The sequence below is a fragment of the Aspergillus luchuensis genome, chromosome 8 (assembly GCF_016861625.1).
Source record: "Aspergillus luchuensis IFO 4308 DNA, chromosome 8, nearly complete sequence".
Classification (NCBI taxonomy): domain Eukaryota; kingdom Fungi; phylum Ascomycota; class Eurotiomycetes; order Eurotiales; family Aspergillaceae; genus Aspergillus; species Aspergillus luchuensis.
The window spans coordinates 3823946-3845340 of record NC_054856.1 but is presented as its reverse complement, the minus strand read 5'-3'; the positions used below and the strand labels follow the sequence as shown (position 1 = coordinate 3845340).

The 21395-nt window shown below is 48.2% G+C and overlaps 5 protein-coding genes and 1 non-coding gene across 6 annotated transcripts; 5 read left to right on the top strand and 1 right to left on the bottom strand.

Annotated features, from left to right (window-relative positions):
• Positions 1 to 259: 259 nt before the first annotated feature.
• AKAW2_81318A (uncharacterized protein) lies at positions 260 to 3670 on the top strand (the record flags this gene model as incomplete). Its single annotated transcript, XM_041682436.1, has 9 exons — positions 260 to 476; positions 527 to 1263; positions 1312 to 1474; positions 1529 to 1861; positions 1910 to 2021; positions 2070 to 2257; positions 2304 to 2922; positions 2972 to 3052; positions 3103 to 3670. The coding sequence occupies 9 exons, from the start codon at positions 260 to 262 to the stop codon at positions 3668 to 3670; spliced, it is 3018 nt and encodes a 1005-aa protein (XP_041549279.1).
• Positions 3671 to 4680: 1010 nt separating this feature from the next.
• AKAW2_t80037A lies at positions 4681 to 4792 on the top strand. The gene has a single exon. It is a non-coding gene; the product is annotated as a tRNA-Leu (tRNA).
• A 292-nt stretch (positions 4793 to 5084) lies between these two features.
• AKAW2_81317S (uncharacterized protein) lies at positions 5085 to 7495 on the bottom strand (the record flags this gene model as incomplete). Its single annotated transcript, XM_041682435.1, has 7 exons — positions 5085 to 5310; positions 5367 to 5933; positions 5989 to 6164; positions 6218 to 6696; positions 6750 to 7114; positions 7181 to 7308; positions 7367 to 7495. The coding sequence occupies 7 exons, from the start codon at positions 7493 to 7495 to the stop codon at positions 5085 to 5087; spliced, it is 2070 nt and encodes a 689-aa protein (XP_041549278.1).
• A 1721-nt stretch (positions 7496 to 9216) lies between these two features.
• AKAW2_81316A (pleiotropic drug resistance family ABC transporter) lies at positions 9217 to 13763 on the top strand (the record flags this gene model as incomplete). Its single annotated transcript, XM_041682434.1, has 2 exons — positions 9217 to 9904; positions 9970 to 13763. 2 exons carry the CDS (start codon positions 9217 to 9219, stop codon positions 13761 to 13763), a joined length of 4482 nt encoding a protein of 1493 aa, XP_041549277.1.
• A 4371-nt stretch (positions 13764 to 18134) lies between these two features.
• On the top strand, positions 18135 to 19325 carry AKAW2_81315A (uncharacterized protein; the record flags this gene model as incomplete). The annotated part of the gene is made up of 1 exon (XM_041682432.1): positions 18135 to 19325. One exon carries the CDS (start codon positions 18135 to 18137, stop codon positions 19323 to 19325), a length of 1191 nt encoding a protein of 396 aa, XP_041549276.1.
• A 778-nt stretch (positions 19326 to 20103) lies between these two features.
• Positions 20104 to 21355, top strand: AKAW2_81314A (5'-methylthioadenosine/S-adenosylhomocysteine nucleosidase family protein; the record flags this gene model as incomplete). Its single annotated transcript, XM_041682431.1, has 2 exons — positions 20104 to 21097; positions 21183 to 21355. 2 exons carry the CDS (start codon positions 20104 to 20106, stop codon positions 21353 to 21355), a joined length of 1167 nt encoding a protein of 388 aa, XP_041549275.1.
• Between the last annotated feature and the right edge of the window lie 40 nt (positions 21356 to 21395).

Genomic DNA, 21395 nt, shown 5'->3' with positions numbered 1-21395 from the left:
ACCATGGTTCTACCAGATGGAACTCGCGATGAATCGGCTGCGGTTACGCTAATGAGTACTGACATTGACATGATCGCGCGATCGCTAGAGCAAGCTAGCGAGCTGTGGGCCCGCGTGGTGGAGATCGCTATCGGTATTTGGCTGCTAGAGCGGCAGCTCGCTGCTGTTTGTGTGGCCCCGATCCTCGTAATCCTGGGTAAGTCTCCCTCACCTGACCTAGTTCTATCACTAAATCATCATAGTATGCACATCCGTTCAAATGTATATGGCCACCTTCATGCCTGCCAGGCAGAAAGTCTGGGTCGGGGCTATCCAACGGCGAGTCAGCATAATCTCCTCGGCGCTGAAATCAATGAAAAGTGTCAAGATGCTCGGTCTATCTCAAGTGCTCGCCAATACCCTTCAGGCGCAAAGAGAGCGTGAATTAGATTTGTCCAGGAACTTCCGATGGTTGATCGTGTGGTTGAACGTGGTTGGTGGGTACTCCACCCTTAGTCGGCGTCAAAAAGTAACTAACAATATAAAGCGAGTTTGCCTCAGATGTGTGCCTCTCTCGTTACGTTTGCGGCTTTCGTTATTCGCGCAAAGATTGATCACTCGGAGACACTATCGACCGTGCAAGCATTTACATCCCTTGCAATCATTAGTCTTATCACAAGCCCGGCGCTACAGTTATTGGCATCAATCCCGGCAATAACTGCCGCTTTGGGTGCCTTTGACCGAATTCACAAATTCCTCACTTCTCCCACAGATCACTTACCAGCCGAGAGAAGCCTGGACACAGAGTCAGACCTTTCTACCAGGAATGGATCGGCGGTCGAACTGAAGGTCTTGGCACCAAAGTCCTCCGACCATGTTGTTCTAACCATGACGGACGCTTATATCCGTCCAGCTACTGGATCCGCGTTCTCCCTTGAGGCTATCCATCTAGTCATCAAGACGGGTACAGTAACAATGATTACTGGCCCGGTTGGGTCTGGGAAGTCGACTCTGTTAAAAGCAGCCGTAGGGGAGATACCATGTAGCCAAGGAACGGTTACACGACTGCGGCCGGATGCTGCCTATTGCAGCCAAGTTCCATGGCTCCAGAACGCTTCCATTCGCAACAACATATGTGGTTATACTGAGATAGACCATACCTGGTATAGTGAGGTACTAAGGGCGTGTGCCTTAGAAGAGGACATCTCTCGAATGCCGGGGCGTGATCATTCTGTGGTCGGTAGCGGGGCTCTCAAGCTGAGTGGAGGACAGAAGCAGCGTCTGGTACATCACCGCAGACACAATACTGTTACGTCACTAACAAAATTATAGGCACTGGCTCGGGCGATCTACTCAAGGAAAAACCTTCTGGTGCTAGACGATGCACTAAGTGCTGTTGACAACAAGACCGCACAGTATGTCGCAGAGGCTCTATTTGGCGATAATGGAATATGCAGACGCATAGGTGTGGCTGTATTGATGGCAACTCATTCAGGTCAGTATTTCTTTCCGCGACAATGTGTGCAGTTAGAACTAAAGTATCGTTCAGACCACCATCTACGCTTCGCAGATAACGTTGCCATCTTAAACTCGAGCGGACGTATCGAAAAACAAGGCCCCAGGCAGAGCTTAGGTTTCGCCTCGCATGTATATCCTGACACCACGGATGCCACTCCAGAGACCCCGACTGTCCTCACTGACAGCGGAGAGGAGACGTCTACCAAGAAAGTTGAAACACTGACTGTCGATGACATAGCTGATATATCCCGCCGTATGGGTGATACTGCAGTCTACACCTACTACCTGAAGGCGATAGGATGGCGTCACACGTTGGTTGCCTGCACGATTATTATTGTACACACATTCTCCTCTGTGTTCCCTCGTAAGTGCATTTCTGATCGTGGGTTTGACTCCGCTAATGGGTTTGTAGAAATATGGTTGGAGTTGTTTACGGATGACAATGGAAAGAAGGCTGCCCAGTTTATTTGTGTTTACGTCCTACTTGCTGTGGCCGCCTCAGGCTCGCAGGGACTAATGATATGGTGGGCTTCTAACATACCTTGCTTGTATGCTACGCTAACCAACCACAGGCAAATCATGATCAAGATTGTCATCACGTCAGGGCTGGGACTACACAAGATTCTTGTCCAAACCGTAATAAATGCGCCGATGCATTTCTTCGCCGAGGTTGATTCCGGAGTCATCCTCAACAGGTTCAGCCAGGACATGACACTTGTCGACGCTGTACTACCCACGATGGCGTTTGGCACAGTCCTTAGTAGGTTCGGTTAATGTTACTGTGACTCAACACTAAAATTTCGCAGGTGTCGCACAGTGCTTCGCTCAGGTTGCCTTAATCTCGCTGGGCTCCAGCTACATGGCGCTGACAATTATTCCGTGCTTACTAGTATTGTACTGCGCCCAGAAAGTCTATCTACGGACATCCAGACAGCTCCGGTTTCTCGATCTGGAAGCCAAAAGCCCATTGTATACAATGTTCGTGGAAACTCTTGACGGTATCTCTACAATTCGCGGCCTTGGCTGGCAGCGGTCATTTGTAGCAGAGTGCTTACGCCGGCTTGACGATTCGCAAAAGCCTTACTACCTTCTCTATTGCATCCAGCGATGGCTCAACGTTGTTCTTGATCTTCTTGTTGCTTGCTTGGCTGTGATACTAATTGCACTGGCAACCTCGTTACGAAGCTCGACCGATCCGGGGAAACTGGGAGTTTCATTGACTGCGATTATGGCGTTCAGCCAGACCCTGCAGGAAGTTGTGACCAGTTGGACGGGCCTGGAAACATCCCTTGGTGCAATTGCACGGACAAGATCTTTTGAGATGAAAACACCCACTGAGTATCAACCCCAGAAACCAGTGATCCCTTCGTCAACTTGGCCTGTTGATGGGAATATTGAGATCAGGTCTCTTTCTGCTTCCTATGAGTGCGTACCCTCCCGCTAACAATAGCATCATCACTAACGAACGCAACAGTGGCGTCACACGTGCGCTAGACGAAATCAATCTGACCATAAACCCTGGGGAAAAGGTGGTTATACGTGGACGGACTGGCAGGTAAGTACTGCAAACATACGACCTATACCTTACGCTGACATTGATCCAAGCGGGAAGAGCACACTGGTCTCGGCCCTTCTTCGACTGATTGATACCCAGAGCGGCACGATTACAATTGACTGGATAGACATCTCCACCGTTCCACTAGATGTACTCCGATCTCGTATTATCGTCATTCCCCAGGACCCTTTTCTACTCCCTGGATCTATCCGCTTCAACCTGGATCCGACTTCTCGATCTACAGACCCAATTTTGCTTTCAGCATTAGAAAAGGCTAATCTGCTCTCTCTTGTCACGTCGCGTGGGGGGCTGGATGCGGAATTGACACCGACCTCCTTGTCCCAAGGCGAGCAAAGATTGTTTGCGTTGGCAGTTGCGCTGGTGCGGAAATGGAGTCGCGACAGTGATGCTCGCGATAGCGGCGGCATTTTGATTCTTGATGAAGCAACGAGTGGCACGGACGCTGTCACTGATGCGCTGATGCAGAAGGTTATCGATGATGTGTTCGGTCGATATACGTTTCTCCATGTATCGCACCGGCCTGATAGTGTGACGGGGGCAGATCGAGTTATTGAGATGGAAAATGGTCGTATCGTGAGGGACTATCCCTCCACTTAGTGGCATAGCGAAATCGATACTCTTCGTTTGATTATTACTGCTATTCAACCAATGATAATCATTCAGGAGGTTCACAACCTTGTGAACGCGTTCGAGGCCAGGATACTACTTACATCTCAATAGCCAGCCAATCCTTCTGCCGATACCCGATCCATGCAATCGCCTATTTCCGTCCAGCGGGGACCCACTAGCGAGGTGCATGAGGGCGAGGAACAGACTCCCGCAAATTAAGTCGTATCCGAGTCAGCCGGTGGAGCAGAAGAGGAGGAATGTTGAGGATGTGGGGAGGGGGCCTTTGGGTGTGGAGGACGGGCAGTAAAAGTAAACAATCGGGGTTTGTTACAGTGTAGTTGTAGTTAGGTTTAGTAATGGTGGTGTTGCGACCGTGGAGACGTGGAATTGCTGCGAATGGAAAAAGAAGTAGATCAGATACAGGGAGATCTTGTCAAACCTTACTCCCCTTCATTGTTATATCATCGGAAATCTGAAATATGGAGGATATCTATATTATCGTGTTGTCAGTGCAGTGCATTCCTACTGTATCAATGCACATACACGTGCATCAGGGTAGTAGCAGAAATACTGCGGAGTTCAATATCATCAGGAATTACAAGGTAATTGAACCATGATGAACTATCTCATTTGGTTTATTATATTCTCTGATCACGTTATGAGGTAGAATGATGCCGAATCGGTTTAGTACTCACGAGTTATATATATATCCATGCTCAAGGGCATCACGCCCGATTCGACTCGCAAGCAGAATGATCAAAGTTTGGATCCTGCTGTGGTAAATATGATGAATTACTGACTATAAAACAAATTACACTGAGATTAGACTACTTTCTTGTTCATTGCAATCACAAAAAGCATTATTGAGGTTGTTGTCGCGTTACCCCTAAACGACATACTTCTTCCGCATTACCGGAAATAAGCGAAAATCAGAGTTGCGGACGTTACACTTACCCTCCCTTGATAATGCTCTAAATCTCACCCATTCAACATCCTAAGGCAAGATGGCCGAGTTGGTCCAAGGCGTCAGGTTAAGGTCCACCTTAATACCCAGCTTCACAGCTTCCTGATCATCGTAAGATGGCGTGGGTTCGAATCCCACTCTTGTCATATTCTTTTTTCCTTTCTACACGATATTTCCTTTGTTGGACACCAATTGGATTGATGAGTTATTCTTTTGCTTTTGTTCCTTTGCTTCTTTTTCTTCTTCTTCCTTTATATTTCTTTTTTGTTTGATCTCTGTCGCTTCTTTTTTATGAGCTTCTACTCTTTATGTGCTCCCGTAACTATGCGTGCGTGCAGGGTTCGAAAAAGTTTCTCCTTTCTATCTGTGATCTCAACCGGGTATCATTAACAGTACACAGATAAATATATGCGACCGCGGCATAATGCCAAACCGCGTTTAAACGCATTCCTTCATCGCCCTCTCAGCGAGCGAGCGAAACTCGGCGCAATTCTTCACCAATCGCTTCATCCCTTCGCTAGTAGTGCTTGAACACGTCGATGATAGAAATGCTTCTGCCTGGTCGAGAATCCTCATATTGTAGATCTGGCCTGTATCGCGGGGATTGCGAACAATACTTGAGGCTAGTGTTCTTAGTGCAACGGTGGGAAAATACATCGTTAACCTAGTATGTGGATGTTAGTGGGAAGTGTTGCGGTCGACAGATCAGGGTATACGTACCCAAGGGAGATGTCATCCTTCGGGAGATACTTCATCAAGCCAATCGAAGCACGGGCAGCTTTGGAGGTCAACGATGCTGAAAGTAGAACCCGGGGATTCGATAGAGAATCCGGGTAGATGGTATACCCAGGATGGTCTGAGAGATCTTGGGCAGAATTGATGCCTCGAGCGGCAATGAGAGAATGAATGGCGATCATGCAGTTGTGGTATGTGTGGTGCATGTGTAGTAGTATCAAGGATACTGGAGGGGAATGGAAGAGTGTAGGTGATTCGGGCTGAAACTCAGACGGGAGACTATCCTTCCATGCTTGTAATTTCCTATCCAACTCTCCGACTGAGGCGAGGATCTGATGGAACGGTCTATCCGTAGCCGAAGCGGAGTAGAGGCGTTGGTAGATCTCGCCTCTGATCTGTGCAAGTTTGCAGGCTGATGCGAAGGCGCTGAAGGTCCCTGCCCGGTCGTTTGTTGGCATGGAGTAGACGAGACAATTTGGTGCATCCAATGGTAGAGCTGCGCTGATGGCTTCGTCATTTTGTACCGGTGGTTCACCAAATCGAAAGGAAATTCTGTCTGAGTCAGCTGACATGTATAGGATGATTGTGGAAAGACATAGGTGCATACTCCCTATCGAGGCAGTAAGCAAGCCAAAAAACCGTCTGCCGCTCCTGTTTTTCCTCTTCGGTAAAGATCGAGATGTCTTCGGTCGTCCCCAAACCCAGTTGGTCGCTAATATGGATAGCGACGGATATTAGGAAACTGCAAGGCCGTGCAGCCGATGCCGCCATAAAGAGAACAACCTATTTGACCATCAACGTCAATTTTCCAAGAATATCCAAGACAAGGAGCATACCATTACTAAAAGACCCTGAAGACCCCGAAGATCGGGCGGACCCAAATAAAGCTCGTTGACAGCCTCCAGAGCATTCTTCAGAAGAAGCCAGCTTTTCTGATGATCCGGCTGCTTAGAAGCCCCATTGTCAGGAAGCATGTAGGCAACTGCCAAAATAGCATTCATGATAGCCCACTGACCTGGACTTTGAAAGCGCATATCAAGATGCGCTCTTTCAAAGAGGAGTAAAAGGTCCGACCGTCTGAATAAGGGAAATATGACATTGAAGTCCTCCAAATACCGTTCCACAAGACGTATGATATGCTCCTGAGGTGGGAGCGGACAGAACACTCTCCTGGGTGATATGCAGTGAAGTGGATAGTCGGCTATGAAACCATCACGCTCCTCCGCTAGGACGAGGCGTGTTAAATGGTCCATTGATTCGCCACCAGTCTTCTGCGCTATCCATTCTAAGCCCTCTTGTGAAATCATAGAGAAGCCTGATTGGGATTAGACCAGGAGGAGGTGATAGGTGGCCCTTGATTTAACTTACAGCCAGAGTTCAATATACCTCCGAGATATCTCGGAACGTTAAAGCATGGTACTGCCGCTTGTGGTTGACTTGATTGCCCAAATAGGTTTGGCATATGAGGGCTTGGGGATCTGCTCGCTGATGCACGGATCGACCCTGGCGGCGGGCTTGTGTAGATGTTGCCCCAATCTGTATCATCGACGTCCTCAACCTGAGGACTACGATCCGTGGGACTTAATGACAACCTCAACGGTGAGATATCACCAACTCCCTCTGATGATGAAGGACCGATTATGGTATCATTTTCGCCTACGGTAAAACCAAGACCCTGCAGACGAGACTCCATGCGCTCAAGACTTCCTTCCAGATGATTGATCATCGCCTGCCTTTACCGAGCTAGTCAGCCCATATTCGTTGCGATTAATTCGTTGCAAAATGATGACTAGCCGGACCTTCTTAAGTTTGCCTGGTATCTCTGCAGATTCCGGGTGCAAGCGATTCCCATCTTCTCGCACTGCGAGCACTTGGCTTTGTTGGAGAGATCGCATTTAATCTTCCTGCGCTGACAGGTATCACAAGCCTGATTACATTTAATTAGCGTGATGACGGTTTTGAGTTGATTATGGGTGGACCCGCACCTTTCTCCGTGTGCTCTTTCTGCCATCTTCCTTACCTGGATCTAAAGGAAACGAATCTTGTTGGCTAGACATGGGGTTACTAGGGATGGAAGAGTCCATGCCTCTGCTGGTATTGGATGGTCCATTCATTGTCGGACTTGGACATGATAGAAATCCACCAGGGATAGTGGAGCAGGGGGGGAGGGGGGGTGGTTTAGCTTGGGCTGGGAAATCGGGTTGATAATGGACGTAGAGGGGAAATTAAGTTGAGTGAGAGCCCCTTTTAGGAATTATTCTTCAGATCACCAAGTAACCGACGAAGATCACTCCCTTTGTTTAAGCGGATGCTTCTTAGTCTAGACCCTGGATGAGGGGTGTTAGGTTGATGAGGGTTTCATTTTGCCTCCACTGTAGGATGGAGAAGCACAACGCATTTTTCTTTGTGGACAAGACGATTGTTTGGGAAACCGACTAGAGATCGCCTTCAAACCGATCTGATACACGCACGCAACGTTCCGCTCGGGAAGTCTTGGACCCGAGTTTAGGAGCATGGGAAGGGGCCCATTCGCCCTATCCAAGGAGTGATGGTGAACGTGTGGCGGACAGTCGACCAGAGAATGTCCACTTTGTGTCACGGGGTGTTTGTGCTTGTCCAGATATTGATTAGATAACAATGCACATTTTTCAATGAAATGCGGTTGGCCAATGGGTGTCGAAGATGAACAGCGGCTAAACCAAAAGAAGCCGTCTTGGCGTTCCCGGATGCCGGAAGTTCGTTGCAAACTGTCACAAATAACGGTAATGGTTGGGTAACAATACCAAAAGCGATTGCGTCTTCTCACGCTGCCGATCCTCTCCTCTCCATCTTCTCCTTACTAGTAGTATCTTCTCGGTGGCCAGACACACACCGTGCACTTAGCCGAGCATGAAAAGCATGAGGGAACGTGACAACCGCGTCTGATCTATCTATTTTACAAAACGATGGTGCAATCGGAATGAGTGTGAAGATGAACACTTCATCTGACAGGAAGAATGGTGCAGATGCAAACAGCGTCGAGTCGCGGTCTTTATGGCTGGCTGATCTCCACCCTAGAGACAGACACCAGCAACAGCTTAGTTACTCCTTATCCGAAGTCCTCTCACGGGTGCAACTACAACCGTGATCCGGATCATTCCACGTGTATTCAGCGATAAGAGAAGATCGCCCTTGGGCCATCCATGGAAAGCCCAGCAGTTGTGAATTCGCCCAACCGCCAGGCCCCCCCCAGGGACACTCCCGTTCCCCGAAAGCTGGGTCCGCAGTCATGCTGGTTGGTTCGGAATCCGGAGTTTCAGCACAACTGCAATACCCAAAAGAGGATAGAGAGGAGAAATTATTAATCAGAATTAGCCTTCTAACTCTCGGGTGGAAACCGTTACCTCCAGCCTAGCGGATATGATAGGGGGTCGCATAAGCCGCCTAACAATCTGATTCGGGTGCCCGGAGGTTCCCTGTGCACGCTAGGCAGATCATATGGCTAAAAACCATGGCGAATCTTCTGTCTGTCATTGCAACAATGGAGATCGGGAACTCCGCGAGCGGGTCCCTGGAACTTTCGTTTACCGAAAGACTAGGCCTATTGCTTCCAGTTCCAGCATTGTGGACCCCCGTCTTACACACAGCCCAGGAGTTACTTATAGTTGTTATATAACCTCCACTATCTGCTGGCCCCTTAGTCCGTCTCCATGTCGCTGAAAATTGAAAGATTATTTTCGAATTCTTTATCAACACCTACTGCGTGGTTCATCCCTAGAGCACCGCAGGGCTCAACGGTCGGTGCTTGCTTTTTGTGCATGACGAAAGCAGCGTAAATCCGAAAAATCAAGCCACCATGTCGTCGTTCGTCGCCACGACAAATCCCAACTCCTCCCGGGCACAGGCGGTGGTCAGCCATAACCTGCCACACATGCAGGGCAGCCCAGACTTGGACAATGCTGTCCATGGACCCCCCGGGAGCGCATACACCGAGAAGTCGGAGCAGAGAAGCGAAGATGACGAAACGTTGCAAGGGAAGGAGGAGAAGATAGAAGCGCGGGTGGGCGACCTTGCTCGACAGCTCACGCGCCAATCAACTCGGTTTTCTACCAAAGGCACCCTCGATAATCCCTTTGCAGTCGACGATCCGGAATCGACGCTCAACCCTCACAGCCCCAATTTCAAGCCCAAGGACTGGATGAAGATGCTTCTCGCCATCAGATCTCGTGACCCCGAGCGATACCCTGACCGTACAGCTGGTGTTGCTTTCAGGAATTTGAATGTTCATGGATTCGGGTCGCCGACTGACTACCAGAAAGACGTCCTGAATTCACTCCTCGAACTGGGCACACTGGCTCGCCGACTAGTCGGAATGAAGATGCAAAAGATCCAGATTCTTCGTGAATTCGACGGTTTGGTGAAAAGTGGGGAGATGGTTGTTGTGCTTGGAAGACCTGGTAGTGGTTGTTCCACCTTCCTCAAGACAATTGCCGGAGAGATGAACGGTATTGAGATGTCTGAAGACTCTGTGCTCAACTACCAGGGTACGTATCTCGATCGCCGTTACTACTTGACCGCATGTCTGCTAACATTGGCTGTCAACGTTCAGGTATACCCGCAAAAGAGATGCAAAAGTCTTTCCGGGGTGAAGCTATCTACAACGCCGAGACCGATGTCCACTTCCCTCAACTTTCCGTTGGTGATACACTGAAGTTTGCGGCCCTCGCAAGGGCCCCTAGGAATCGCCTTGAGGGCGTCAACCGGCACCAATATGCGGAGCATATGAGAGACGTGGTCATGGCCATGCTTGGACTTTCCCATACGATCAATACTCGGGTAGGAAATGACTTCATTCGCGGAGTCAGTGGTGGTGAGAGGAAGCGTGTCAGTATCGCAGAGGCAACCCTCAGTCAGGCACCACTCCAGTGCTGGGATAACAGCACCAGAGGCCTTGATAGCGCCAATGCCCTTGAATTCTGCAAGAACCTTAATCTCATGAGCAAGTACTCCGGAACCACTGCCTGTGTCGCTATCTATCAGGCGTCTCAGAGTGCATACGATGTGTTCGACAAGGTGACTGTACTCTACGAAGGACGGCAAATCTATTTCGGACGAACCACGGAGGCGAAGCAGTTCTTTGTGGATATGGGATTCGAGTGCCCTGAGCGTCAAACCACTGCCGACTTTTTAACATCTCTCACCAGCCCATCGGAGCGCTTGGTCCGCCCTGGCTTTGAGAACCGTGTCCCTCGTACTCCAGATGAATTCGCAGCAGCTTGGAAACAAAGCAGTGCCAGAGCCGCACTTCTCAGGGAAATTGAAGAGTTTGAGCAGCAGTACCCGATCCACGGCTCTTCCTATGATGCTTTCGTGGACGCCCGGAAGGCCATGCAGTCGAAAAACCAACGCGTCAAATCTCCTTACACCATCTCAGTGTGGGAGCAGATCTCTCTGTGCACTGTTCGTGGCTTCCAACGTCTCAAGGGAGACTCCAGTTTAACTGTCAGTGCCTTGATTGGTAACTTTATTATTGCCTTGATTGTGGCGTCGGTTTTCTACAACCTCCCGGATACAACGGCCAGCTTTTATTCCCGTGGAGCTCTGTTGTTCTATGCAGTTCTCTTGAATGCCTTCTCCAGTGCGCTCGAAATTTTGACACTCTATGCTCAACGTCCGATCGTCGAAAAGCAGGCAAGATATGCATTCTATCATCCTTTCACGGAAGCCGTGGCCTCCATGCTGTGCGATACACCTTATAAGCTCATCAACTCAATCACGTTCAACCTTCCCTTGTACTTTATGACGAACTTGCGTCGCACTGCTGGTGCCTGGTGGACATTTTGGATCTTTTCAGTTGTCACTACATACACCATGTCCATGATCTTCAGAACTATGGCCTCCACCTCACGATCCCTCTCGCAAGCACTTGTGCCTGCGGCTCTTTTAATTCTGGGAATGGTCATTTACACAGGTTTTGTGATTCCCACTCGCAATATGCTTGGTTGGTCCCGTTGGATGAATTATATCAACCCGATCGCCTACTCCTTCGAAAGTTTCATGGTCAATGAGTTTTCTGGTCGCCATTTTACATGCTCCAGCATTGTTCCTTCTGGCGATGGGTATGACTCCATATCCTTGGACTACAGGATTTGCTCCACAGTCGGTTCCACGGCCGGATCGGCGATCGTGGACGGAACTTCCTACCTGAAACAAAGTTTCGAATACACCAAAGGACATGAATGGCGCAACATCGGAATCTTGATCGCCTTCATGGTATTCTTCTGTTTTGTCTACCTTGCTAGCACCGAATATATCTCCGAGGCAAAGTCCAAGGGTGAAGTCCTCTTGTTCCGTCGCGGCCACCAGCCAAAGCTTGGCGAAGCCGACATGGAATCTTCAGCTACCCCTGGTGGTGCTGTCAAAGGCGACGCTCCCGCCCAGGGCTCGGAAGTTCGCATTCAGAAGCAAACGGCTATCTTCCATTGGCAAGATGTGTGTTACGACATCAAGATCAAGGGTGAACCTAGACGCATCTTGGATCATGTTGACGGCTGGGTGAAGCCCGGGACTTGCACCGCCCTGATGGGTGTGTCGGGAGCCGGTAAGACGACATTGCTCGATGTCCTGGCCACGCGTGTCACAATGGGAGTTGTCACGGGAGAGATGCTCGTCGATGGACGGCCACGCGACCAGTCATTCCAACGCAAAACCGGCTATGTACAACAACAGGATCTGCATCTACCTACTTCTACCGTTCGCGAGGCTCTCCGGTTCAGTGCTTTGCTGCGTCAGCCGGCTAATGTTAGCCGAGAGGAGAAACTGGACTACGTTGAGGAGGTGATCAAACTCCTGGGCATGGAGCCTTACGCAGATGCGATCGTTGGTGTGCCCGGAGAGGGATTGAACGTGGAGCAACGCAAGCGACTGACAATTGGTGTCGAACTTGCTGCCAAGCCGCAGTTATTGCTTTTCCTCGATGAACCTACTTCTGGTCTTGACAGTCAGACTTCATGGTCAATCCTCGATCTTATTGATACACTTACTAAACATGGACAAGCCATTCTTTGCACCATCCACCAGCCTTCTGCCATGTTGTTCCAGCGCTTTGACCGATTGCTCTTCTTGGCGCGTGGCGGAAAGACGATCTATTTTGGTGAAATCGGCGAGAATTCCAACACACTGTCCAGCTACTTCGAACGCAACGGCGCCCATCCATTGGCCGAGGGAGAAAACCCAGCAGAGTGGATGCTTGACGTTATTGGGGCAGCACCAGGTTCTCACACAGACATAGATTGGCCAAAAGTATGGAGGGAAAGTCCTGAGCATACGAAAGTCAAGGAGCACCTTGCAGAACTGAAATCGACCCTATCTACCAAACCCGAGGATGACTCCGACCCGGAAGCTTTCAAGGAATACGCAGCAGGCTTTGGTGTCCAGCTTTATGAATGCTTGCTTCGTGTCTTTGCCCAATATTACCGCACACCAAGCTATATCTGGTCGAAGACTATTCTCTGTGTTCTGTCCGCCCTCTACATTGGATTTTCGTTCTTCCACGCTCCCAACTCTCTCCAGGGCATGCAAAACCAGATGTTCAGTGTGTTCATGTTGATGACTATCTTTGGTAACCTGTGCCAACAGATCATGCCACACTTTGTCACTCAGAGATCACTCTACGAAGTCCGAGAACGCCCATCCAAGACCTATTCCTGGCAGGCATTCATGACGGCCAATATTTTCGTGGAACTCCCATGGAATACCCTGATGGCCGTTCTCATGTTCGTCTGTTGGTACTACCCGATCGGATTATATAACAATGCGAAGCCCACTGATTCCGTCAATGAACGGGCCGGTCTCATGTTCCTGCTTATTTGGGTCTTCCTTCTCTTTACGTCGACCTTCGCCCACATGGTGATTGCTGGAATCGAGCTAGCAGAGACAGGAGGTAATATCGCGACGTTGTTATTCTCCCTTTGCCTGATCTTCTGTGGTGTTCTTGCGACTCCATCCAACATGCCTGGATTCTGGATCTTCATGTACCGGTTGTCCCCGTTCACATACCTGGTATCTGCTATGCTCTCAACAGGCCTTTCCGGCACTACCGTGACATGCGAGGCCGTCGAGTATCTGTCATTTAACACGCCTGGAAACCAGACATGTCAGGATTATATGTCATCGTATATCAGCGCCAATGGGGGTTACCTGTTGAACCCATCAGCCACATCAGACTGCCAATTCTGTACTATGAACAGCACGGATACCTTCCTTGCTTCAGTGGTTAGTTACTTCTCGGATGCCTGGCGCAACTTTGGCTTGATGTGGGTGTATATCGTCTTCAACATCGTCGCAGCGGTGGGTATCTACTGGTTGGCTCGTGTGCCAAAGGGCAAGATGGTGGCTAAGTGATCTGTGTACGTCGTGTCATCCCAGCTGCGTGATGGTAGCTCGGGAATCCTTTTACCCCTCAACATCATATATTTCCAATTACAATTTCTTTCAACTTCACTGTTCATTGTTTATTGTACGATCTTCAGAAGATTGTCCATATTACTTTTCTCTTCGTGTCGCTCGTTTTCCAGCTGACTGTCCTGAGATGTACTTCTTGGACACTCACTGGACACTCCGTTTTTTTGTTGATTTCGATTCTGTTCTGCTGTATACTTTCTCTTTCTTCAACAGTTGTACAGATAGAGCTATACACTATTAGACTTAGACTGCAACAGCAATAATCAAATTTGGCTTACATTATCAGCCGTTCCAATGCTTGGGTTGCATGAACTGATTACACTATGAAAAATTTCATAGTATATAGTAGAGATCGCCCGGAGTATCCATTGGACTACCTATCACATACACGAGCCTTATCGCATTCTCCAAAACCACAAGACTTCTATTCGACAAGACGAAATCTTCAGTTGTTTCCCGATGCCGTCCATCATGTCGGACGATAAGCATATTGCCGACCAGTAAGTCTTCTATAATAGTAGACTATCGCTTCCCATCCCATTATCAGTAACATCTATATTAAGGATACCCTAGTGAAAAGAAGTACTGACTATGTATAGTTGACATAGGATTTTACCACTATCTACTAGTAGCCTGAAGTGTGAATGAACAATATAACAACCTCACCTAGGTTAGTACGTACAGCCCCAAAACATACTGGATATCTATATGAAATAACCCGAATAAGCGACCCAAAGTTAATAATTAAAGGCAGCAGAATGAGAAGGGTTACTTGGGGCGCAAGGTAGCAGGGACGGGTATGCTTTGAACAATCTGAGTCACGACGTTTACAACATGAAGATGAAGAGGATAGGATTGTATCTAAACAGGCATTTCAATTATTTAGTATTGAGATCAAACATACTTGTTAAGAAGTGCTGCAGAGGATAGATCACCCCGTTACTAAAGGGAAAGCGGGCTCCAGGATTCTAATTCCGGTGAAATTAAAATAATTTCCATTTTGATCTGAGTGTATGTGATCGGACAGAATTTGAACAAGAAGGGACTGTGAAGAACCAGGCATGAAAGTGCGCTTTACATTGTCATCAGGGGTATTAGAGAAATGCTGCTCACCTATATGGCTCCACCGACGCCACAATTGTGGGAGCACGAAGCAAACAATCATCATCTGGCTACTATAGCACTGGAGGGTAATCTATGATAAATCGTAAGCTCTGGTCTCTGCAGAGTGCAGATACAAGAGGGGTACAAACGTGGTTGAAGGATGCTAATGTGACTAAATATAGTTCGGAACCATGGTATTTTCAGAACTTTGATATATGGATATCCTCAAGTCCTAACAGCCTCGATCCTGCCAGTCTGTGTAATGTGTAAGTGTGTACGGACTATGCAATGTCTCTGAAAGTGGGTGGGGCGGCCGAAAATTCTCCGCCAAACCGCCGAATCATCCTTTCGCTAGAACCACGATCATCGCGAACGGACCGAAATAGGCAAAAATTTCGAGATGGGTGGAGTACCCCAAGGCAACGGCGTTACCCGTTTGTCTCACTTTATCAATGAGTATCTAATAACGGAACACAAGATTGAAACATGTGGCATTTTGCGGAGTACGAGGCTGTCCGGAAAGTGATACATGGGGTTATGGCGATCTAATCCATTCAGAGAAAGCAGGTTTCCTACTTGGGTCAGATCGCGAACCCTGCCCCTTGTTGATCTTCTTCGGAGTCGAGGATTACTTCAACTGGTTCGGCGGTTCTCATTGCCTCCAAACGGGCATATGCTATGCCAGCCTGAGGGAGTGTCCTGGTGATAAGTTTGGTGCGATTCTTAGACCTCATTCATGTATATCAAGAAATCGTTCGTCGCCAGTAAATCCTGGATTGCTGTTCGATTTTGTCATTGGCACCATTGATCCTCCAAAGCGATTTCTTTCGAAGAGAAAGTAAAACTTGCTTCGTCAGTCGTCTGAGAATGGGAGGAAGCCCCTACCACGCATTACATTAGGGGCTATCAATAGTGATGGTATGATTCTAGAAAACTGCTAATGTCTACCCTCCCTCCGAATACGTGCTGCTTGCTAACATCATACAAAACCAATTCCTACTTTTCGAACCGGGTGAAAGATGGATGTATTAACCTGGCATTGACTAGGGAGGAGTAGCAGTAAGTTCTGACGTCTGAATCATTCATGAATTAGGCCAATTGACATTGCAGGATAAATGCAAAGTCAAAGCTTGGCTGCGAACAGATCAAGGCCTGGAAGAAGAGAAGAATACGATGTTCCTCGACCCCATTGCGGAAGATGTAGGAGGGGGGGGGGGGGGGGGGTCTATACTACCGATGGATTTGGGATCGGCGGACTGCTGAATAGATCTAGGATCCCGCAGCGTCGAGAAGTAGATTCGCTCTCATGGTCTGGGAAACCAAATTGCTACTGGGTTGGTTATCCGCCACTACCTATAAGTAACCCGTTGTACTTGACTATCGCACCATAGTGGATCGACATTAAGAGCAGGGTTGCTGGGATATATCTTTCCCAGCCTTTACCGACCGGGGATCAAAGTGCTATCGAACTGCTAACTGGATTCGAAAGATGGGTGTACTCGCGTTTAGATAATTGGGATGGCACAGCAAAGCAGAAAACAGCTTTATGACCTTAATACAGTAGGTTCGGAGTTTAGTATGGCAAATTCAAGAGGAAGCTTTATCATGTAATCAGATAATTCGGATTAGAAGATCCGCCATGACTTCGAATCACTTACTTATATTAGGAACTGTTTCCTAATTCTGCTTTTCATATTTTATAATATTTTTCAGGCATCTCCGAGGTATTTAGAAAAGCTCCAGAATGAAGAGGATTAGATTTCTTATTATTTTATTCTTTTAATTTATTTGCTGTTTGTCATTTCTTCCTCGTTAGTACCATTTTGTATCTCCTGTAGAGGTTGGAGTTGATCCATACATTTATTTTTGCTTGACTAGCATTTGCTTCAGAGTATCAAATGGTTGAGTCAATTCTGAGTCACGGTGTTTCTAAACCTATCTAGATAAGTTTTGTTGTTCCAGTCTAAATCTGGCCCGCTAACTCCTGAACCTGTCGCGGGTGCCCAGCACACTACATTCGTGGTCGTCTCAAACGTACCAAGCATTTGGAGGATATCCGCTCTTGGCGGCTTTACCCTTTCAAGGCGTCAGCATGTTACTCTATTTTTGTAATCCTGAGCGATGGTTGCTCGCAAGTAACACCTGGCCTAGGACTGGGATTGTAATGTGGCACGGTCACAACTCATTCTTGTAGACCAACGCGCCTGTAATTATACCAAGAGTGCCAAACATGCGCTTCATGGACATGTAACACTTCACTTCTACCCACTTACATAGAGTAAAATACTTAGCCGGATCTAAGACAGCGGCAGCAACCTTGTCAGGGTTTGATGAACTACAAGTGGGTCACGAAATCAGCCTCGCCGTCTTTTTTACTGCTTTGGGCAGTTGAAGGGAGAAGTACTTTTGTATCCAATCAAGCAGATTCTATGAATCTTAGAGTATCACTTGTCTCACACCTTTTGACGGATATCCTTCTCTCCGTGGATTCACCGAGGATTAAGTCCGTTTATGATGCACATACTAAAGGCCTTGGCCTTCTTAACCTATCATAAGCTAATCGGAGTGAGTTGGCAATCGGCGATGGGTTGGATAGCCCACCTCACAACTGCAGGTATGGAGAAAATAACACGACCATGAAGACGAAAATGAAACATGGGGTTGGGGTTGACTTTTCTGAGCTGGAGCACGTCAAAGCATCCGGTAGGTAGTTTAAGCAATGAAAATCGGTGTCAGAACCTTAGCATGGCAGAAAAGCGCAAGGACCATGAAGCGAGGCACTAGCCTCTTTTAGACGCAATCCAGGTACGGGACACAAGCAAACTAGGACGATGCTGCTCAGGCAGCCACAATATTACTCAAAGATGGCTGTGTATATCCACTTTGGCAATATGTTTCCTGCTCCAGACTATCATGTACGGGTCCTAAGTGGCCAGTGCTAAGCTAAGAGAGAGTATTTTCCGTATTCGTATTTGACCTCGGCAGGATCTTACTTTGGTGGACCCTGAAACAAAAAAGATCCAGGAGAACAATATAAACGGGAGCAATGTATATGCAGAGCCCTGGAAAGGAAGAGAAAATATATAATAGGGGCGACTGCTGTGCTGTGTCATTTAAGCGGACGTGCTCCAGGAGGACTGGACCCAGCTTTTCTTGCTCTACCATGCAATTGACAACTACAAACATCGTCGCACCTGCAAGCACATAATGGCGATGCTTAATCTGGTCTTTTCTGCTTCTTACCTCTATATATTTGGTACTATATTCTTTGACATAGTTCACTTTCTCTTACACAAATGGTCGAGATCTCGCTGGCGTATCCTCCGCTTTCTTTCTCGCTGTCATCAATATCATCACCTCTACTACCCCCGATCTCTTCAATTCAATCAGCGATACGCCAAACCAAATGCCTTGATTGCTCTTCCTCTCGAGCTTATATGTCAGTTGCTCGGAAGCATCATCGGCTGGATCCTTGCTACCATCCTGAATTGTTATATCAAACGTCTCGATTCGAAGGCCTTGTCTATTGTCCTCGTCGTACAAACCGTTCGCTCTCTTTTTGTTATCATTATTAACGGCCAGGACTCCAATCATATCGCACTTGACAAAGTACCCAAAGATCATAGCTGGGCATTTGTGGGACCGGAGTACCACTCCTTGCATCATATCTACCCAGATCGGTATATGGGGTCTATGGTAAAGCTGTTCGACTGGGTTGCGGGTACTGCATACGCGCTGAAGAACAAGACGGTGGTCATGACGGGCGGATCGGGGGCATTTGGACAAGCGATGGAAAAGCAATTACTGGCTGAAGGAGTCAAAAGCATACACAAGTTGCAGTTCGGCAAAGACTGGGACAATGGGGACTTCTCGCGCGTCGGTACCATCCTTCAAGAGGCAGATATCATCATTCTCGCCCACGGAACCAAAGGTCTGGATGCCATGGCCTCAAACTGCATCTCATCAGTCCGTTTGATTGAGCTGTTCATGCAACAAAAGTCCGCACAGTCTCAGAGAACCAAGCTTCTACCTGAAATCTGGTACGTTGGCAGCGAAGCAGAGCTTCATCCTGCCTGGGGTGGGCCTGAGATGGTACGATACACCGCGTCAAAGAGAGCATTCTTACCCTACGCTCGTGCTCTGTACAAGTCAGACAAGGTAATATATCGACATATTGTCCCTGCAGCGTTCAATTCCCGCATGGGAAAGGCGATTGTGTCGGCTGACTGGGCTGCGCGGTGCACAATGTCGTGGATTCGACGGGGAGCTTATTATATCCCGGTCACATATACGGGGCTCGCATGTCTGAACTTCTTCAAGTTTCTATTTGGGCCCTCAGCAGATCCGACATGGGTAAATAAGATAGGAGAATCCTCGGAGGTTGCATATTGCGGATAGTGTACATATTACCATTTCATTTTGTCACTTTTCTCCGTATGTAAGCGAGTTCTAGGGCTTTAGGCGCATAGAAATACTATATGTGTTACATTACTATAAATTAACATCGGAATGTCCTCTAGACCAATATGGCCGATCCAGGTCCGCTCATGCTTCTGCTTGATACGAATTAATGCTTCTTCTGCCAACCACACCAATGAAAAGAAACGTGGTTTCACCTACAGTCCCTCATGCATTCAAACAAAAAGCAAAATATGGAAACAAAAACATACAACAGAAGGGATTCGCTGGTGGTCACCCACCCAACTACTAACCTCCCGGCGTGTGGCTTAAGTACGGCTGAGCGGACGGGAAGCCCTGTTTTCCACACCCTGTGGTCGTATGTGCTTGATTGATCCATGACAACACTTAGATACGGCTGAGAACGAGGAACTTTCTCCAGTGATGCGATTCTCTCCATGTAACATCGTACTCTGAGCGCCTCTGTCAGGCACAGATGTGAAGGTTGGCAGTCATCGTGGCCGCAAGGCAGGATGACACCCCAGCTTCTGTAATCAGAAGCAGCCAGTCAAATACCGACGATAAGATTAGCTTGGGGGAAAGGCGTAATCCAGAGCCGCGCTAATAGACTTACGCGCTGCTGCGCCTTCTTCATATAGGGCATAGTTGCATGCGCCGGCGTTTATATAACAACCGAACCTGCCACTACCAACTGGCCCCCGAATAGCACCTTGTTTGTTTCTTTCACCACCTGTACTGCCCATACTATATCCACAGAATGCCAACAGAAGCTGTCCACCACCTCAGTCGTGCTCATTTTACAATCGCAATTATATGCCCGCTTCCCCTGGAGGCAGAAGTGGCGATACCGCTGTTTGACACGGTCTACGATAGAACTGTCTATGAAAAATACGGTCCTGTACGAAATGACCCCAACCACTATACGCTCGGCCGCATTGGCTGTTACAACGTGGTTCTGGCCCACATGGGTGGTTGTGGGAAAGCCGAATCATCCAGCGTGGCCAGTAATATCAAACAAAGCTACCCGGGCATCGAACTGGCCCTTTTAATAGGGATCTGTGGAGGAGTGCCTTACAGGACGGACGTGGGTCCAACACAACGCAGGAGAGATGTTTTCCTCGGCGATGTGATAATTAGCAGCGCGATTATTCAATATGATTTGGGGAAAAGACTTCCGCACCGATTTGTGCGCAAGAATACGTTAGAGTCCAATTTAGGGCGAGCGAGTCTGCAGATCCGATCATTCATGACCTGCTTAGAGTCGCGTCATGGCGACCTCTCCAAAGACGAACAGGGGCATCTTCAGACTATACAAGGTAGCAAGGATGTGCCATATCCTGGTATTAAAAGCGATATCCTGTTTAAAGCTGAATACAAGCATTGCGTACGCTGTCTGTGTATCAGTGATGCCAGCGGGGATCCAAGTGTCGTGGACCGCCGTCGTGTGGACTCTGATGGGGCTCCGTATATCCATATTGGCCGGCTTGCCTCTGGAGATACTGTGATGTGCTCTGCCAAGGATCGAGACAAGATTTCCAAGCGCGAGGAAGTTCTTGGTTTTGAGATGGAAGGGGCCGGCGTATGGGACAATATCCCTTGCATCCTGATCAAAGGAGTAAGCGACTACGCTGATAGCCATAAGAATGATACTTGGCAATACTACGCAGCTGCGAGTGCAGCGGCTTGCATGCGTGCTCTCCTGGATCAGAATCCCATTTCGAATGCGACATCATCAGCGGGCCTGGCCCAGGGTATGTAAGCAACTATTGTGTTCATAGCTTTCACTAGGTTCTATTAGCTGTGTACTTTACTGAGCGTCAATTGATTACCCTGCAGATATAATTGCCTCCCAGTTTAATCCGCGAAAAAGACCCGCAGAGACTTCTGAAGACTCCAGTAACGAACGGGAAAAGGCGTGCCTTGATCTATTAACTTTCCCCCAAGCTCAGTATCGCCTAGACGAGATTATGGATCCCCTCAGTACGACATGCACTTGGGTACTAGAATGACCAGAATATAAGACATGGATGAGCGGGGAGGATTTAAAAA